The 19782-nt window shown below is 39.5% G+C and overlaps 1 protein-coding gene and 1 long non-coding RNA gene across 7 annotated transcripts in view; both read right to left on the bottom strand.

Annotated features, from left to right (window-relative positions):
• Positions 1-19782, bottom strand: part of LOC124286970 (leucine-rich repeat-containing protein 74B-like) — a 72042-nt gene that overhangs the window by 43764 nt on the left and 8496 nt on the right. The window contains exon 1 of one of the 6 annotated variants that reach the window (XM_046723430.1): positions 15340-15406. The exons of 4 other annotated variants lie outside the window; for them this stretch is intronic. In XM_046723430.1, coding sequence (XP_046579386.1) covers positions 15340-15387 — 48 coding nt within the window. In that variant the 5' untranslated portion in view covers positions 15388-15406. Of the gene's footprint in view, positions 1-13715; positions 15042-15339; positions 15407-19782 lie in introns of those variants that run through there. One more of the 6 variants, XM_046723429.1, reaches the window with a different exon arrangement.
• On the bottom strand, positions 1057-10612 carry LOC124286971. The gene is made up of 3 exons (XR_006901161.1): positions 10534-10612; positions 9678-9679; positions 1057-1069 (listed from the first exon to the last, which is right to left on the bottom strand). It is a non-coding gene; the product is annotated as an uncharacterized LOC124286971 (long non-coding RNA).

The following is a 19782-nucleotide window of genomic DNA, read 5'->3' on the forward strand; positions in this document are numbered from 1 at the left end:
AGACTCTCTGATTATTCATTTGCAAATAACTCATGCACTCCAAGGCCAGCGTACATCAGTTAACTTTGTCTGCACTCCAGTAATTGTTGTTTAAATACACACAAGTCTCTCTAGAATGTCTCAGATTACAAGATAGAACATCAGCTGCTGGCAAATGTCGGGACAAGCCTCTTCAAATTCCACATATCTAGTCGACTGTCTGTAATTCGAGACGTGTTGATTCACTAAGACATGTCTTCTCCTCAACCTGTTGTGTGTTTTACACCCCTGACACTCCAACAGATATCTGTACTGCCAATAGGTGTATCCCATTTTCCACAGTAGAGTATTGTAGGAGTAGATATTTCACACATCAGTCCCTATTATTTTCTCTTCTGCAATATTATGCCAGAGACCATAATATGATTATGCAAAAGCCCTAAATGAAGCAAGTCTAGATTATCCTCAAGTCCTGAACCTCCCATGTTTCTGGGGCTCCTCTTCAATGCAAGTGGAGTTTTTGTTCCTTTCGAAAAGATGTATTTTCAAAGGCTAAGCATTAACCTATGTTAAACGTGGCACTGCTAGGTCCAGAATGGTATCCACCTTGACACATCTGAGACACCATGTGTCAAGTCATATCATCATCATCGTTGTCGTCATCATCATCATCATCATCATCATCATCACCATCATCATCATCAGCAGCATTACTTCATTACTTGGGTTTACAAAAGGGTTGTCACAAAACACACATAAGTTTTACTACTTGCATTAAATGTGTCCAAATTTTCCATACACATATATATTGTTAGGGTAGATATTTCACAAATCAGGTAGATGTGGTCTGTCACTCAGTCCCTCAACCATATTATTTCCTCTTCTGCAATATTATGCCAGAGACCTATTCTATGATCTCTGATAATGCAACAGCCTGCACCCTGTGTCAAGTCATCAGTGTCTCTATAACATCATCATCATTATCATCATCATCATGGGGTTTACAAACACAAGTTTTCTGAAAATATTGGTGGCCTTGTTTCACAGACTTCCTCATGAAGAAAGTTTTCCCACTAATCTACTCTCACAACTCCTTGCCAACTTGAAATAACACAAAATACATATAGAATCTATCAAGCAACACAAATCTGCTTTATATTTCAACTGACCCTACCTAAGGTGACATGGACAAATCTGTGAACATGAACATCCTCCATGTGCCACCCTAACTATAGTGTGGCTCGGCAAGTAGTATCCTGATCTGTGTCTACAGACTCACCTGCCATGACAACTTGGGCCCTGGTGCAGTCAGCCTCTCTAACACAGGTTTCACTCCACACTTGCAAGGAAAAAGTCAACTTTCCAAGACAACACTTTTAGGTAAATGAAACAGTCACCATGTCATGTTTAGCCCGGTTGTGTTGTTCATCAACAACTAATCCACCGCTACCATATATACAAGAAACCACACACCTGTACATATATACACAAAGACCATGTAACTATGTCACTGTCAAAATTTAAATAACGAATCTTTTCAGTTTCAGTGAACTCCTAATGATATGAATCTACTAATATCAACATACTTTAATGACTACACACTGACATTGTCAAATATTACCGGCATATTACCGGGAAGTATCAAATCAATATATTTAACTGCAGACACAGTAATTCATGCCAGATGAAGTTTGTACAAATCGTGAGTCAGTTCTCCAGTAAAGACAGATAAACTCTTAACCAAGTCTAACTGTTACACACACCATCACACATCCAATAAATGAAATACTAAGTGTATACAACTGTTTAGACAGCACAACACTGGCTTTAACCTTCAAATGAAACTGATTAATCATACATTACAGCTCCGAAAGTACGAATCCATATCGCGTCTGAGAACCAAATGCACCCCAATATTAAACTAGCAGACTGACCCATGTTTGATCACTTAGCTCACTTGATATTGGATCACTGAGCTGACTTTATACTGGTTATGGCCAATTGATCTCTGGACAAAAAGCTTTCCTCTTCAGTAGACAGCCAACAAAACCTTCTCTCCCTCTGTTCCAGAAACCCACTTAATTACTAAGCCCCTCACTGAAAGGTATAAGCCTGGAGAATTATGTCTTGTGTTAATGTGAGATAAAAGGGGGAGTATGAATCACTGAGACTGATCCAATTTGTTTCGTCCAGATTAATGATTCTTAGATCTGTCAGGTGTGACATGCATCACACTTCTGAGTGAGTGAGTGAGTGAGTCAATCAGTCAGTGTGAGTCCCTGGTATTTTATGCTGCAGTCACAGATAATCCAGCTATATCACAGCTGCCGGGAAATAATAGTCTAGACCAGTCAAACAAGTGACTGAAAACAAGAACAACAACATCACCCACGGGGTGGTGGACACGCAACTAGCCACAGATCATGAACAATGATTCTTAATGAGACACAGATCATGAATAATGATGCTCAATCAGACAGATCATAAACAATGATCCTTAATCAGACAGATCATGAACAATGATCCTTAATAAGACACAGATCATGAACAATGATTCTTAATGAGACATGATTAATGATGCTTAATCAGACAGATCATGAACAATGATCCTTAATCAGACATAGATCATGATCAATGATTCTTAATGAGACACAGATCATGAAGAATGATCCTCAATCAGACACAACTAATGAACATTGATGCTTAATGAGACACAGATCATGAACAATGATCCTTAATCAGACACAACTAATGAACATTGATGCTTAATGAGACACAGATCATGAAGAATGATCCTCAATCAGACACAACTAATGAACATTGATGCTTAATGAGACACAGATCATGAACAATGATCCTTAATCAGGCACAACTAATGAACAATGATCCTTAATAAGGGTGAGTGAGTGAGTGACTTTAGTTTTACGCTGCTTTTAGCAATATTCCAGCAATATCACGGCAGATGACACCAGAAATGGGCTGCACACATTGGACCTCCTTAATAAGGCCCAGATCATGAACAATTGTCTTTAATCAGCCACAAAAGTCGCAAAATATAATGTGTGTAATAACACTATTGCTGAACTAGTCTGTTCCATGTGAATATAATGTGTGTAATAACACTATTGCTGAACTAGTCTGTTCCACATGAACATAATGTGTGTAATAACACTATTGCTGAACTAGTCTGTTCCACATGAACATAATGTGTGTAATAACACTATTGCTGAACTAGTCTGTTCCACGTGAATATAATGTGTGTAATAACACTATTGCTGAATTAGTCTGTTCCACATGAACATAATGTGTGTAATAACACTATTGCTGAACTAGTCTGTTCCACATGAACTTAATGTGTGTAATAACACTATTGCTGAACTAGTCTGTTCCATGTGAATATAATGTGTGTAATAACACTATTGCTGAACTAGTCTGTTCCACGTGAACATAACATGTGTAATAACACTATTGCTGAACTAGTCTGTTCCACATGAACATAATGTGTGTAATAACACTATTGCTGAACTAGTCTGTTCCACGTGAATATAATGTGTGTAATAACACTATTGCTGAATTAGTCTGTTCCACATGAACATAATGTGTGTAATAACACTATTGCTGAACTAGTCTGTTCCACATGAACATAATGTGTGTAATAACACTATTGCTGAACTAGTCTGTTCCACATGAACATAATGTGTGTAATAACACTATTGCTGAACTAGTCTGTTCCACGTGAATATAATGTGTGTAACAACACTATTGCTGAATTAGTCTGTTCCACATGAACATAATGTGTGTAATAACACCATTGCTGAACTAATCTGTTCCACATGAACATAATGTGTGTAATAACACTATTGCTGAACTAGTCTGTTCCACATGAACATAATGTGTGTAATAACACTATTGCTGAACTAGTCTGTTCCACATGAACATAATGTGTGTAATAACACTATTGCTGAACTAGTCTGTTCCACATGAACATAATGTGTGTAATAACACTATTGCTGAATTAGTCTGTTCCACGTGAACATAATGTGTGTAATAACACTATTGCTGAACTAGTCTGTTCCACATGAACATAATGTGTGTAATAACACCATTGCTGAACTAGTCTGTTCTATGTGAACATAATGTGTGTAATAACACTATTGCTGAACTAGTCTGTTCCACGTGAATATTATGTGTGTAATAACACTATTGCTGAACTAGTCTGTTCCACGTGAATATAATGCGTAAATATGTATTCTGAGTCAACTGTAGAAGAATGGTTTCAACAATATTTACCATCATGCATCATTACAAGGAAGATCAAGTGTGTTTATATACAAAGTAAAATATCTGAAAATATATACAAACACATATTTGATACATGTAAACCAAGCATACATCTGTAAACATAACATTAATAAAGAGCTATATTAAGTATGCTTACCCTTCTTGGACTGGGGGGACTTAAAGTTGCCAACATGATGTCAGTGAAATTCTTTTATGTGGTCTTGCCAGTGAGAAGGTATTCCAAGTCAGTGAAATGATTCACTCTATCTTACTGTGTCCTTGCAGAATGATTTGCCAACTAATCAAATCTAATAATTCACTCTCTCGGTGGGCTTAACACAATTTCAGTTCCGGATATTTTAACCATCATTCACTTTCTTCACTTCATACGTTCTTATCCACAGTCCTCATTTCAAGCATGGGATTTAATCTATCTAGATTCACGGTGAAATTCATGAATATTCATCTGCTTCAAAATGTGATTCCTAATATCAGTAAAGACATGCGTACCACTCAGTGTCGTATTTACATCCGTAGAGCATGAGATTCCTTCACCAATGAATAAATCAGCCACACAACTTGTCTACAAACACAGTCGATACCACCTCCATGAAGCTACCACACTAAATCAGGAAATTCTCTTCAACAAAATTCAAACAAAACATTTAAAAGAGTTCCCCTCTTTAAATACAGAGAGTATTTTCGAGAGTGTCATGAGAGTTTTGATGACTCCTCCCTTCCACGCTACAGTGTCAGATATAGGTGTACTTCCTATCAGTGAGGTACGTAATCTGGCTGATCATGGTAACGGCAGACCCCAGTGTTAATCAATCCGCTGTCATGTCGGGGTAAGTCCCTTTGTGGGCCAAACATTCCTCTCAACACACACACTGTCCCTAGTCACAGCAAAGCTGCTTGCACTATACCACAGCTGTAACAAACTGCTGTAAAATATCTTCAGGTGGTTTGTTAACAGGAAACCTATGCAGGCATGTATGTTGATAATGTACACTGTCAGTATATAATTCTTTGTGTTTAAGTAACCTGTATAGATGTTATTCATGTATATATAAGTCAGTATAAGTTTAACATGAGTATATATACAAGTTTTCCTGAATAACGTCCGTAGATACAAGTTCTAATGAGTAACTTGAATACATATAGAAGTTTTAATGAGTAGCTTGTACACATGTACAACTTTTCTTCAATAAAATTTAGAGGTGAAACAGTATGCTCTTACCACTGTACGGTACGTATTGCGGTACAAGGCCTTCGGTTAGGTCCGTTTCGGTTCGGAATGTGAGATACGATCATAATGCAGAAAACTGACAACAAGAGCCAAACCTTACATTGTTTAATAACATCGAAAACAATAACCATAATCTTTGTTATTTTGAATGAACTGTCAATTTATGACTTGACAGAAATGATGGTACGTAAACACCGAATTTTTGGTTTGCATTATGATATACCGAACTGAAGGCAAAATACTGCAGTCCTACTCATACTGCGGGTATACCGTGTCTACTGTGTCTACTCTAGTAAAATGTGTACACATACAAGTTTTACTTGGTAATCTGTGTATATAAACAAGTATTTTCTTAATAACCTGTGTATACACACGTTTCTCCTAGTATTGTCAGGCCGAAGACCCAGGTTCTATTTCCCACATGGGTACAATATAAGTTGTTCACTGGTCTCGAGGGGGGACATGGCCTGATGTACCCTCGATGTTTGTTTATGTTCCCTGAGCCCAAAGGTCGAGGGGAACATAAAGAAACATCGAGTGTACATCAACCCATGCGCCCCGAGGGACCAGTGAACAACGTATTTATCTTACCGAACTCCTAAATGGTAATTTTGAACTGTTTCAAGCACAGGTATCAGATCATAGTATGGAATACCAGACTACAAGAAGACAAGAAAGATTTTTTTAGAGTTATCTCCCTTCCATCAATTTGCGTTCGCAAAACATTGGTAATTTCCGTACATCATACGTGATTCAATGTTATTCGAGATAAAGAATTACTACTACGAAGTACCAAATGAGTTCGGCATTCCCAGCAGGGTACATAGAAAATGTTACTCGCTTGTAAGTGGGGTACATTGAAAATAATAGGAGAGCGCTCAGCCAATCAGAAAACGACATTTATGTGTGAGGCAAGATAATATGTGAAACCCATTTCTTGTTTTCCCCTGCCGTGATATTGCTGGAATATTGCTAAAATCAGTGTAAAACTAACCTCACTCACTCACTCTATAGGTAACTTGTGTATATACAAGATTTCCTTATTATTTTCATTTTTTGCAGCATGTTCATTTGACAGGAGATAACCTGAAGAAAATGGGTATGGCTGACTTTCACTTTACAGACCAATTACCAGCATGTGTCTATATGAAAACAGGAATTATTCATTGATTATACTCAACCTCTTGTGGTTTATTCCAGTATTTAGTAGGGATTCATCACAAAATGAAAATGTCTCCCCTTCCCTTTGGTGACCCTTCTATTTTCTGCCACATATATAGAGGTGCTACTGATTCAGGTGTTGTACTTGCATACATCAGAATTACAGAAGGGCCCTCAGAGAATTCATCGACTCTGAGCTCTGAAAGGACTCTTTGAAAGGTAGCAAAGCACTTCCAGTTTATCAGAGTGTCATTACTTTATGAGTGAGTTTAGTTTTATGCCGCACTCGGCAATATTCCAGCTATAAGACAACGGTTGAGTCTGGACCAGACAATTCAGTGATCAACAGCATGACATCGATCTACGCAGTTGGGAAACAATGACATGTGTCAACCAGCCTGACCACCCGATTCCGTTAGTTGCCTCTTATGCCAAGCATGGGTTACTACATTCTCTTCCCACAGAGGTTACTTGTCATTTCTTCCTACGAACCTCTGTTCTAATACGGTCATATTTCCCGATTCTCGTAAAATCCCCTAGCGGAAAAAAATCGCAACACGAATTATCTCCCTTCTTTCTGTCCAATCAGAACACGTGTTACATCAACTTGACTAATTCAAGCAAATGTTGGGTCACAAATATCCCTCCTCTGCCAGGAACTTGTGTTGATGTGACACACAAGACATTTAATGGCTAGCTTGTCCGTTGTCAACGAGGGCGATGGAGACGCCATGTATCCGCCATTTGCATGACTGAGGTCTGTCTATAAGAAACGTTTGCGCATCGCGCAGGGAAATAGGTTCTAGTTTTCCCGAAACATACGGAAATAACCGAGGCCTTGCGAATGATCACTTTTGAAACAACGTCGCTGATTGCACAACTAAATCTAATTGCAACCAATCACGAATCCTGAACACTAGCACCATGAAAGGGTCGTATTAGAACAGAGGTTCGTAGGAAGATATGACAAGTAACCTCTGTGGGAAGAGAATGGGGTTACTGAAGATCAAATCTAACCCGGATCTTCACAGGTACATTCCTTGATGAAACAGTGTTGGTGGAGGTGGCCCAGCGTGGCAATAGTGATGACAGTGACAACTGTGAGTTAGTGAGTGAGTTTAGTTTTACACCACTTTTAGCAATATTCCAGCAGCATCATGGTGGGGGACACCAGAAATGGGCTTCACAAATTGTACCCTTGTGGGGAATCGAACTCGGGTCTTCAGCATGACAATTGGATGCTTTAACCATTGGGCTACCCCACCACCCTGTGCTTGCTGTGGAGGCAATACTTCTAGAACCATGCACTTGCTTATTCAGTGTCCATTCCATACACATAACTCAAATATTTACCGAGTTCTTTAGAATTCAACAAATATCACACCTCATTTGCATCATCATGTTACTTAAGTTTGAACCCGTGAAGGTCCAGGTTAGAATAAACCTTCAGCAACCCATGCTTGTCGTAAGAGGCGACTAACGGGATCGGGTGGTCAGGCTCACTGGCTTGGTTGACACATGTCATCGGTTCCCAATTGCGCAGATCGATGCTCATGCCGTTGATCACTGGATTGTCTGGTCCAGACTCGATTATTTACAGACCGCCGCCATATAGCTGGAATATTGTTGAGTGCAGAGTAAAACTAAACTCACTCACTCACTCAATTAAGTTTGGTTTCTAATAATTATGCACAAACAAAAACATCAAAGTTGAAGATGGTTTAAAGCTGTCTATTTAACATTATCCCAAACAACTGACTTCGTGTGACATAATCAATGATACAGATCAATTACCCATTCCTTAGCACTTTAACCGGAATATCATCACATGACCATCAGAAGGTTTAGTAGGGACTTTAAATATTCATGGATAATTAAGGACAATGGGATTTCTATCCTGTGGTGATGATAAGCACAAAACAATTAAAAGATAATGGCCAACACGCTTTCATCACATTCAGGGATGATCTTCTCAATCTACAAATAAAACAAATCATTACAAGATGTTCTGTGCAATGAGTTATGCTTGAAGACATCATGGTGAGCTGTGTTTGAATGTTGGTGTATAAATGGCTGTACTGCGGGGTTGTAGAGGATCGTTACTGACCGCGTCAAACTGTGCGTCATCAAGGGGCTCCAGGTATTGGGCCTGAGTCTGTAGCTCCCACATATATAATTAACAGATATCTAAATGTGAGACTGAGGATGACTGACTGGTCTGCACTAGGTGTACTGGAGCTATTACTCTGGCTGAGAGGGACTACCATCTACCGCCATCACCTTCTTCAATATGTATGACACAAATTAAAAGATGAGGAATGGAGCTAACCTCATGACCTACTGACAGACAAAACATACCACAGGAATTCAAAATTCTGACTAAAATATGGCCCTCTTGGAAATTATGGTGTGAGCTAGACATATTTTTGGTAGAGAATGGGGTGTCTGGTTGACAAAAAAGGCTTTGCATTGCATAATTAATCAGAAGAGTGTGGTGTTTTTGATCTGAGCAGTGGTTCTTTATCAGTTGCCTTTTTGATCAGAGTGTTGCTTTGTATCCGAGTGTTTGATTATCACGTCATTTCTATATGACATGGGAAATGTAATAACTTCTACGACATGAGTATCAACATCTTATGAACAAATTATGAAATATTTTAAGTAAAATATTAAGTAACAACACGCAAAACGTAAAATGATTTCATGATTGTGATGTTCTTCAGAGAGAGTCAGTTGAGCTGATCAGTAGTGTGGAAGTTTTACTGTACGACTGAACACAACAAACGCCAGCACTCAGTCAGCTAAAAGCGTATATACACAACCAAAGTGCTAACTATCTATCAACTTTACATGACTATCTGCTGGGCCTATTCAGGACTGGAGAGTGCTATATGAATTGCTGAACCCACAATCATACAAACAAATAAGTGAAAAGAATGTGTGTCGGTTAGATAGAGATCATTGTACACCAGGGCCTATATTCCATGAGTGGAATGAAACTGGTGACAGCTGATGTCATCAAGATAAAATACCTTTTATACCCCATGTCAGCTCCATATTCTGACTGACATACTTTCTGTAGAAGTTATTAGACAGTCACAATGCTGATGTATGACTCGTACATGTGACCTGACCGTTTAACCTATTAAAATAATCTGAATAAATGTTGCCCCTGCCTTTTTTTGGCCTGCATGTTGGTAGAAGTGTTCAAATAACTGTTCTCTGAAATGCAAATCAGGAATTAAGGATGGATTCCTCACCAACTTTGTGTCAACTAGATCCTAACTAAACAAAGACAGACATTTTATGACAATATATAAAAATTCTTTTGTGTTTTCTCTTTTCAGGGCGAGACATGAAAACAATTACAAGGACATAGGAAGGGGCAAGAGTGAATATGACAAGCATTAGGTGAGGGTCATTATTTTCAGTACAAGAAAAAACTCTGACCCACGCATTCCTGTTTCAAATGACAGCCTCAGATAAGACTAGAAAAGTCCTTTAGTGGTTCTTGTCCATTGTTTGTCAATGCAGTCAGTCTGTGTTGATGATGTAACATAAAGTGGTGTTCATCAAGGGTCAGTTCTTGGCCTCAGTCTGTTTACCCTGTGTACCTAACAGTGTCATCAACTCTGCGAGTACCTTGGATTATTATAGTTAGGCACAAATACTGAAGAATAATGAATAACTAATGACAGAGTGTTTACAGGTTGGAACCAGTTCCAAGTTGGAGAAGCTGGGGAGGTTGTTACTGACAACCTGGCAGGCAACTCAATGCAGCATTCTCTAACTCAGCAAAGACTCTTGGGTTGATCTAGACTGCAGTCTTACTGTGGAACATCTAGTGAGCCTATATCACTCACTAATGTACTTAGCGCCGTGAGCAGGCAATGTGCCTGGATATGAGCGCGCCATATAAGCGGACGATTACTATTACTATATCAACATCCGTAACATAGCAAGCATTTAATATATATCCTTCATGAAAAGAAACTGTCTGCAATTTAACAGTTTCCAAAACAAAGGGTGAATAACAATCACAAATACTGAGGTATTTTAAATAGCATCCATATAAATAATCTAATTAGATCTCCTTGAACAATTTGAGGCATCATCACTGACTAGAACATGCCCAGTATTTTCTGATGTGATGTTGACAGACACTGATGCAAATGCATGGGATGAATACATGGGAATGGACCCATGAAGGTCAGGGTTAGAATTGATCTTCAGTAACCCATGCTTGTCGTAAGAGATGACTTACGGGATCAGGTTGTCAGGCTTGCTGACTTGGTTGACACATATCATCGTGTCCCTATTGCGTAGATTGATGCTCATGTTGTTGATCACTAGATTGTCTGGTCCAGACTCGTTTATTTACAGACCGCCACCATGTAGCTGGAATATTGCTGAATGCGGCATAAAACTAAACTCACTCACTCCCTCCTAAGGTGAGTGACAGAAGATTGAAAGAAATCTTTAAGCCTTGTGTAGCTACAACAATTGTTGCACAACAACAAAGGTTCTTGCACAACAACATTAAATATTACAGAACAACAACAGTATTATGTTTCGGTGCCGCTACATTGACAGCATCAACTCTTGATGTATACCACTTTCCACACCACTAAGATCCTTCACATGTACACATAAATCAATGACATTAACAATAATGGCGTTGTTTTCGTCACCAATCAAATCTCAGCCCAGCACAACTCCAGGCTTCACACTCCAAGGTTCAGGTTTCTGATTACATCCCTGGATCACAATGATGCCGTATAAGAACAATAAAACACTCACTCAATTCCTGCCCCCACGGGGTCCAGGATACCACCAACTCCACAGATTGTTTTTCCTGGTCGATACATGGCGCTAACATCCGCCAGGTTGTCAGATCAGCATTGATTATATCAACATGGGGGATATCAGTCTGTATTTACCTGTGACAAACAATTGTTTATATCCTGGAGCAAGTGGAAATAATTGCTGATATCAGTTGTAATTTGCATGTGACTTTATTTTGATGTATATTGACTTGACATTTAACATTCCATCAAAGTATCTGCACATTACATTCGCAGTATCATAACATGTTCATACTGTTCAGTGTATCATAAGTCATCCACATTACTGTATTGTAATGTGATCACACAGTTGTATCATAATGTGATGTATCATTACTCATTTCACCATTTCACACTGTCATAATTTGTAATGTGATCACACTATCATATTGCAAGGTAAGGTAAGTATTCTCCTTTTATTTACTATGATTGTACATTTGACAATATTGTATATAATGTTTTTCGCTGACATTACTGTGATGTATTCCTTGTGTGAAATCTTTGAGCCTTCCTGATCACATCTTGTACTTTACTTGAATAACATGATTATTAAATATCAGTATGTTAATGTGTCATGTATTACACAAAATGATACAAAAGTGCATTTACATGTTGTAAAATCGGATTTAATATCTTCATGTTTCTCATCAGTATTATCATTGTAACAAAAATGTTTCACTACTTGTAACAAACTTCTAATACAAGTGTTCAACTTTTTGAATTCAAAATTTGTAACAAACTACACTGAAGTAAATAGCTGTGTCATCATTTTGAAGATTGTCCAATAAATAATTTTGAATATGTTTGGTCATACAGTTGCCCTTAAGTCTTCAGATGAAGCCAGAAGTTAGGACCCTGCCTCCACTGTGTTTCTGTCCCATCTGTTATTATACATACAATTCCACACAGCCACAAACACACACTGACAGCTCCTACAGGTAACATGTGTACATACACCACACACCCTGGACAGGTACACACACCAGCTGCAGGGGAGGAAGTCATAAATCTCAATGATTGTTGCAATAAACAGAAAGTCAAACACTCAGATATATGACCCTAATCTATGTTCATAGGTATGTCTTCTACTGCCAGATCTATTTCTTGGATCAAACATCCAAAGCTACAGCCAAGCCTCTTTCCTGACAGTAAGCTGTGGTGCTTTGTCTGTTCATGACCCACCGTTTACTGTGTGAGTGAGTGAGTGGAGTGAGTGAGTGAGTGAGTGAGTGAGTGAGTGAGTGAGTGAGTGAGTGAGTGAGTGAGTGAGTGAGCATTTACTCAAACATGTAAGTCGAGTCATCAGTGGTGCAAGTCCTACAAGAGGGCTCTGTCCAACTTGATGTGAGTATTCCTACCTATTCTGTCAGTATTCAAGAACTTACTGATCTATCAAAATACCATGTAATTGGGATTCAGAACTTTGTATCTGTGTATCCTTGCAAATACATGAGATAAAGGATGTCACACAATAACTGAAATTATGTTAATAGTCAGAATCCCCAGTTTACAATGTGGTGATTGTGTGTGGGCACTGGAGACAACTGGTCGTTTAGGAAATATGCTCTGGAAAAGCACATCCTTGTGAACTAAACTCAAAGTCAAACTCCTTGCAATTCTAGAAGTCCCCCTAAAACAAAAGTCACCAGCTGTGACAACCTGATCTCTGTGTCTAAAGTTTCCTGAACAGAGTCAAAGTCAGACTTGTATATATGATAATAAAGAAACCTAAAAATTCTAGAAAGCGCTGTATACAAAAGGCCCCAGTTGACAAACCTGGTCTCACCGTCTGCAAAGTTTAATGTAAGAATACCTGCAAGACATTGTCTGGCCAAACACACCATTATGAACTGAGTTTAAACGAAAGTTGTGGAATATGTTTCTTTCAAAACTCCCTTAGTAACGAGGCCATTCTTGTTACAAAAATGTCTTTTTAATAATGTGTAAAATTTTATGAAAGAAACCTTGTTAGTAATGATCTGGCCACAAATTGTTACGGACAGACAGATGGACAGATGAGTTGATGACTATATACCCAACTGCTCAGGGATAACAAGCTGGATTCATGCATGTCACTTGTGTAACCCATCTGAGATGCCATCAGGAAGTAATAAAGTTGTATTTCCTGATTGTGGCTTTTAGCTCCAGTCCATGGATGAAAAATGTGTCATCACCTCAACAACACAACACTATCTACATACCTTGTATACCTGCTGTGTACGTTTAAATGTTCGTTCTCGTAGAATTACAATCCGGTCAGACTTCAGGTGAGACAAAGATTCCATAGTTTGTTGTCTTTGTGAGATTGTTTGGAACCAGATTATCGGCACACAGATCCAGGGTGATGTAAGGAGGGATCAACAGGGAACAACCACAGTGATTCTGTGGGACACAGCAGCACCATCAGGAGAGTGAGATACCTGACAATATTCTAACAAGTTTCTGTCATGTCAGCTCAGTCAGAGTGAAGAAGTTCAACAGAGCTTGGGAAAATGGCTGAAGTAACTGTGACTTTCCTGACGACCGGCTGGTTGAGCTACTACAATTTTACAATATCTGCTTGGACAAGTAGTCATAACGGACACCATGATCTACTCTCAATACTGACATCAGTTTCCTATCTTGCTTCAGTTACATCACATATAGATATAATCCAGTGTGAAAGTACATTCACAAAACTCATGATCCATTCACATGAACAGTCAGTAATGCAGGTGGCCAGAAAATCACATTAAGTTCCAAAGAAACATCCATCAACAGATGGAATTTGGAACAGATGGATTTTTTACTTCAAATTCCAGCAAACGAGATGTCCTCACGGCAAAGAACAGTTCTCAAATTGTAAACAATTGAACAATTTAAGTAGTACCAGATAGTGTGGTAACTGAAACTATTGAGCACTGTAGATCCTCAATACACTGGCAAGTCTCGAACACGCTCCTTACACTGTCAGTTTTATGATGAGCTGTGAGGATTGTGCGTACATCCCACTGTGAGATAAGCCTAACTCACGTCCACCACATATGTGTGTAAATCAATGGGAGTAGAAATCACGGCAATATATCTAGTGATAGGTCCATTAACTCTCTCCTCACATCAACCATGCACAGACTTGTCCGATCCTTCACTGGCTCAAGTAGACTCCAACATTTCTGTCATAAATTTCACGTGCCGAAAACCAGGCCATCACTCCCGACCAGTTATTACAAACTATTTGTCAAAAATGCCATCAAACCCCTTCCGAACATCTTTCAACTTTATACTCCCCAATAATTTCCAAGAATTGGATTTATCACATGATGCATCTTCTGTTTCTGGCATAATACTGTGTAATCCATGTTCCCATGGAAACAGTTTCAATAATTTACAATTCTGATTTGTACAAAATGTTCACAAAATTTCAACAACCACTACTTTTCCAGTCAGAAAATACAAACATTGTTGATGAATTGTCCAAACCGAGCTCAGCGTGAACACTCTTCATGAGCACCACATAAGAACCACACAAAATTAACTGTACACTACCACTGAAGATGTCACTTTGTTGACAAAATCACCATGGCAACAAATGGAATCAGTTTCTCATTGGCCGTGTAACAACCAGTATTGATCAGTGAAGTCACGCAACAACTCGTGCTTCAGATTTCATGGAGATACCAGGTTGCGGAAATCCATCTTTTAGCAACAATGTAGAGGTGTTTGGGAGTTTATCAGTGTTTGGCAACATTCACCATTGATCTATGTCACAGCAGCAGTCACACACTATGTCCCTGATTCCTGAGATAACACACAGCTTAGAACTTAAACCCAGTGTTGAAATCTTACCTCAACAGGAATTACAGTTGATGTCTCACTGTGTACAGGTGCCTCCATAACTAAAATGACAACCTTGTAAGGGCGTCAACTGTAATGCTGAACTAACCCAGGGTTTGACATTTTGTTATGATTGGTTGTCAAATGGTCGGCTCTACTGTGTACACACAAGCATTGGGATTGCATTTGGGAAGTTACAAAGAAGTATTGAAACATTAAAACATTTGCTTTCTCATCTGGGAAGTTACAAAAAGCAACATTAAAACATTTGCTTTCTCATCTGGGAAGTTACAAAAAGCAACATTAAAACATTTGCTTTCTCATCTGGGAATTTACAAAAAAGTATTGAAACATTAAAACATTTGCTTTCTCATCTGGGAAGTTACAAAAAGCAACATTAAAACATTTGCTTTCTCATCTGGGAATTTACAAAAAAGTATTGAAACATTAAAACATTTGCTTTCTCATCTGTGTAGTTACAAAGAAGTATTGAAACATTAAAACATTTGCTTTCTCATCTGGGAAGTTACAAAAGCAACATTAAAACATTTGTTTTCTCATCTGGGAACTTACAAAAAGCAACATTAAAACATTTGCTTTCTCATCTGGGAAGTTACAAAAGTATTGAAACATTAAAACATTTGCTTTCTCATCTGGGAAGTTACAAAAAGCAACATTAAAACATTTGCTTTCTCATCTGGGAATTTACAAAAAAGTATTGAAACATTAAAACATTTGCTTTCTCATCTGGGAAGTTACAAAAAGCAACATTAAAACATTTGCTTTCTCATCTGGGAAGTTACAAAAAAGTATTGAAACATTAAAACATTTGCTTTCTCATCTGGGAAGTTACAAAAAGCAACATTAAAACATTTGCTTTCTCATCTGGGAAGTTACAAAAAGCAACATTAAAACATTTGCTTTCTCATCTGGGAAGTTACAAAAAAGTATTGAAACATTAAAACATTTGCTTTCTCATCTGGGAAGTTACAAAAAGCAACATTAAAACATTTGCTTTCTCATCTGGGAAGTTACAAAAAAGTATTGAAACATTAAAACATTTGCTTTCTCATCTGGGAAGTTACAAAAAAAGTATTGAAACATTAAAACATTTGCTTTCTCATCTGGGAAGTTACAAAAAAGTATTGAAACATTAAAACATTTGTTGTGTAGACCACTGATTTATTTTTTATGATAATGGTCACAGCAAGAGCATTTTGCTTGTTAGATTACCAGGGACAAAGATTTCATGTAGTCTTAACGGTTTTATAGCCATTGCTCTACCAAATGGAATTAAGTGGGGTTTTTTTAAGCTTAATGGGTAGCAAGATGTCGGTGCTCATATGAGATTGATGAGATTTTGTAACAGATATTCAAACCATTAAAAGATTAGGAAGGTTTCTTCAATAAAAGAGATTGTTTTACATAATCTTGAGAAACAATTCAGCCCATATTAGAAAAGCAATGACCACGTTATTGGATGAGAGATGTTGATTTTGAAAAATTGGATGCTTGATAAGTGCAGTTGTCTTCTCCCGGGTCAGTCCATTTTAGCACAGAAAACTTGGCCTGTAAGGGCAAAATGGAAACTAGATTCTGACAAAAGCTAGTGGTGACCTTGCCTCAGGAAGACTGTGCTTGACTTTCAGGACAAGACAAGGACAATAAACACGCTCACGCTCAAGACAAGGACAATAAAGGACTACTTCCTTCCACATCAAGATCAAATTATAGTCCATCAACCACTAGTGTGAAATACACTGTGGGCAAGCTATCAATCAATGGTCTTTTCAGATTCAATTTGACTGGTTAGGTAGAGACTACATGAAGCAGCTGTAAAAGGACCTTATCCCTTAGGAATGGGCTACAAGACTTGACTGTCAGACATGGGCTACAAGACTTGACTGTCAGACATGGGCTACAAGACTTGACTGTCAGACATGGGCTACAAGACTTGACTGTCAGACATGGGCTACAAGACTTGACTGTCAGACATGGGCTACAAGACTTGACTGTCAGACATGGGCTACAGGACTTGACTGTCAGACATGGGCTACAGGACTTGACTGTCAGACATGGGCTACAAGACTTGACTGTCAGACATGGGCTACAAGACTTGACTGTCAGACATGGGCTACAAGACTTGACTGTCAGACATGGGCTACAAGACTTGACTGTCAGACATGGGCTACAAGACTTGACTGTCAGACATGGGCTACAAGACTTGACTGTCAGACATGGGCTACAAGACTTGACTGTCAGACATGGGCTACAAGACTTGACTGTCAGACATGGGCTACAAGACTTGACTGTCAGACATGGGCTACAAGACTTGACTGTCAGACATGGGCTACAAGACTTGACTGTCAGACATGGGCTACAAGACTTGACTGTCAGACATGGGCTACAAGACTTGACTGTCAGACATGGGCTACAAGACTTGACTGTCAGACATGGGACTACAAGACTTGACTGTCAGACATGGGCTACAAGACTTGACTGTCAGACATGGGCTACAAGACTTGACTGTCAGACATGGGCTACAAGACTTGACTGTCAGACATGGGCTACAAGACTTCACTGTCAGACATGGGCTACAAGACTTGACTGTCAGACATGGGCTACAAGACTTGACTGTCAGACATGGGCTACAAGACTTGACTGTCAGACATGGGCTACAAGACTTGACTGTCAGACATGGGCTACAAGACTTCACTGTCAGACATGGGCTACAAGACTTCACTGTCAGACATGGGCTACAAGACTTGACTGTCAGACATGGGCTACAGGACTTGACTGTCAGACATGGGCTACAGGACTTCACTGTCAGACATGGGCTACAAAGACTTGACTGTCAGACATGGGCTACAAGACTTGACTGTCAGACATGGGCTACAAGACTTGACTGTCAGACATGGGCTACAAGACTTGACTGTCAGACATGGGCTACAAGACTTGACTGTCAGACATGGGCTACAAGACTTGACTGTCAGACATGGGCTACAAGACTTGACTGTCAGACATGGGCTACAAGACTTGACTGACATCAGACATGGGACATACAAGACTTGACTGTCAGACATGGGCTACAAGACTTGACTGTCAGACATGGGCTACAAGACTTGACTGTCAGACATGGGCTACAAGACTTGACTGTCAGACATGGGCTACAAGACTTGACTGTCAGACATGGGCTACAAGACTTGACTGTCAGACATGGGCTACAAGACTTGACTGTCAGACATGGGCTACAAGACTTGACTGTCAGACATGGGCTACAAGACTTGACTGTCAGACATGGGCTACAAGACTTGACTGTCAGACATGGGCTACAAGACTTGACTGTCAGACATGGGCTACAAGACTTGACTGTCAGACATGGGCTACAAGACTTGACTGTCAGACATGGGCTACAAGACTTGACTGTCAGACATGGGCTACAAGACTTGACTGTCAGACATGGGCTACAAGACTTGACTGTCAGACATGGGCTACAAGACTTGACTGTCAGACATGGGCTACAAGACTTGACTGTCAGACATGGGCTACAAGACTTGACTGTCAGACATGGGCTACAAGACTTGACTGTCAGACATGGGCTACAAGACTTGACTGTCAGACATGGGCTACAAGACTTGACTGTCAGACATGGGCTACAAGACTTGACTGTCAGACATGGGCTACAAGACTTGACTGTCAGACATGGGCTACAAGACTTGACTGTCAGACATGGGCTACAAGACTTGACTGTCAGACATGGGCTACAAGACTTGACTGTCAGACATGGGCTACAAGACTTGACTGTCAGACATGGGCTACAAGGACTTCACTGTCAGACATGGGCTACAAGACTTGACTGTCAGACATGGGCTACAAGACTTCACTGTCAGACATGGGCTACAAGACTTGACTGTCAGACATGGGCTACAGGACTTGACTGTCAGACATGGGCTACAAGACTTGACTGTCAGACATGGGCTACAAGGACTTGACTGTCAGACATGGGCTACAAGACTTGACTGTCAGACATGGGCTACAAGACTTGACTGTCAGACATGGGCTACAAGACTTGACTGTCAGACATGGGTAACAGGACTTCACTGTCAGACATGGGCTACAAGACTTCACTGTCAGACATGGGCTACAAGACTTCACTGTCAGACATGGGCTACAAGACTTCACTGTCAGACATGGGCTACAAGACTTCACTGTCAGACATGGGCTACAAGACTTCACTGTCAGACATGGGCTACAAGACTTCACTGTCAGACATGGGCTACAAGACTTCACTGTCAGACATGGGCTACAAGACTTGACTGTCAGACATGGGCTACAAGACTTGACTGTCAGACATGGGCTACAAGACTTGACTGTCAGACATGGGCTACAGGACTTGACTGTCAGACATGGGCTACAAGACTTCACTGTCAGACATGGGCTACAAGACTTGACTGT

Source organism: Haliotis rubra, unplaced genomic scaffold (assembly GCF_003918875.1).
Source record: "Haliotis rubra isolate DU_JTF1 unplaced genomic scaffold, ASM391887v1 Scf397, whole genome shotgun sequence".
NCBI classification, from domain to species: Eukaryota; Metazoa; Mollusca; class Gastropoda; order Lepetellida; family Haliotidae; genus Haliotis; species Haliotis rubra.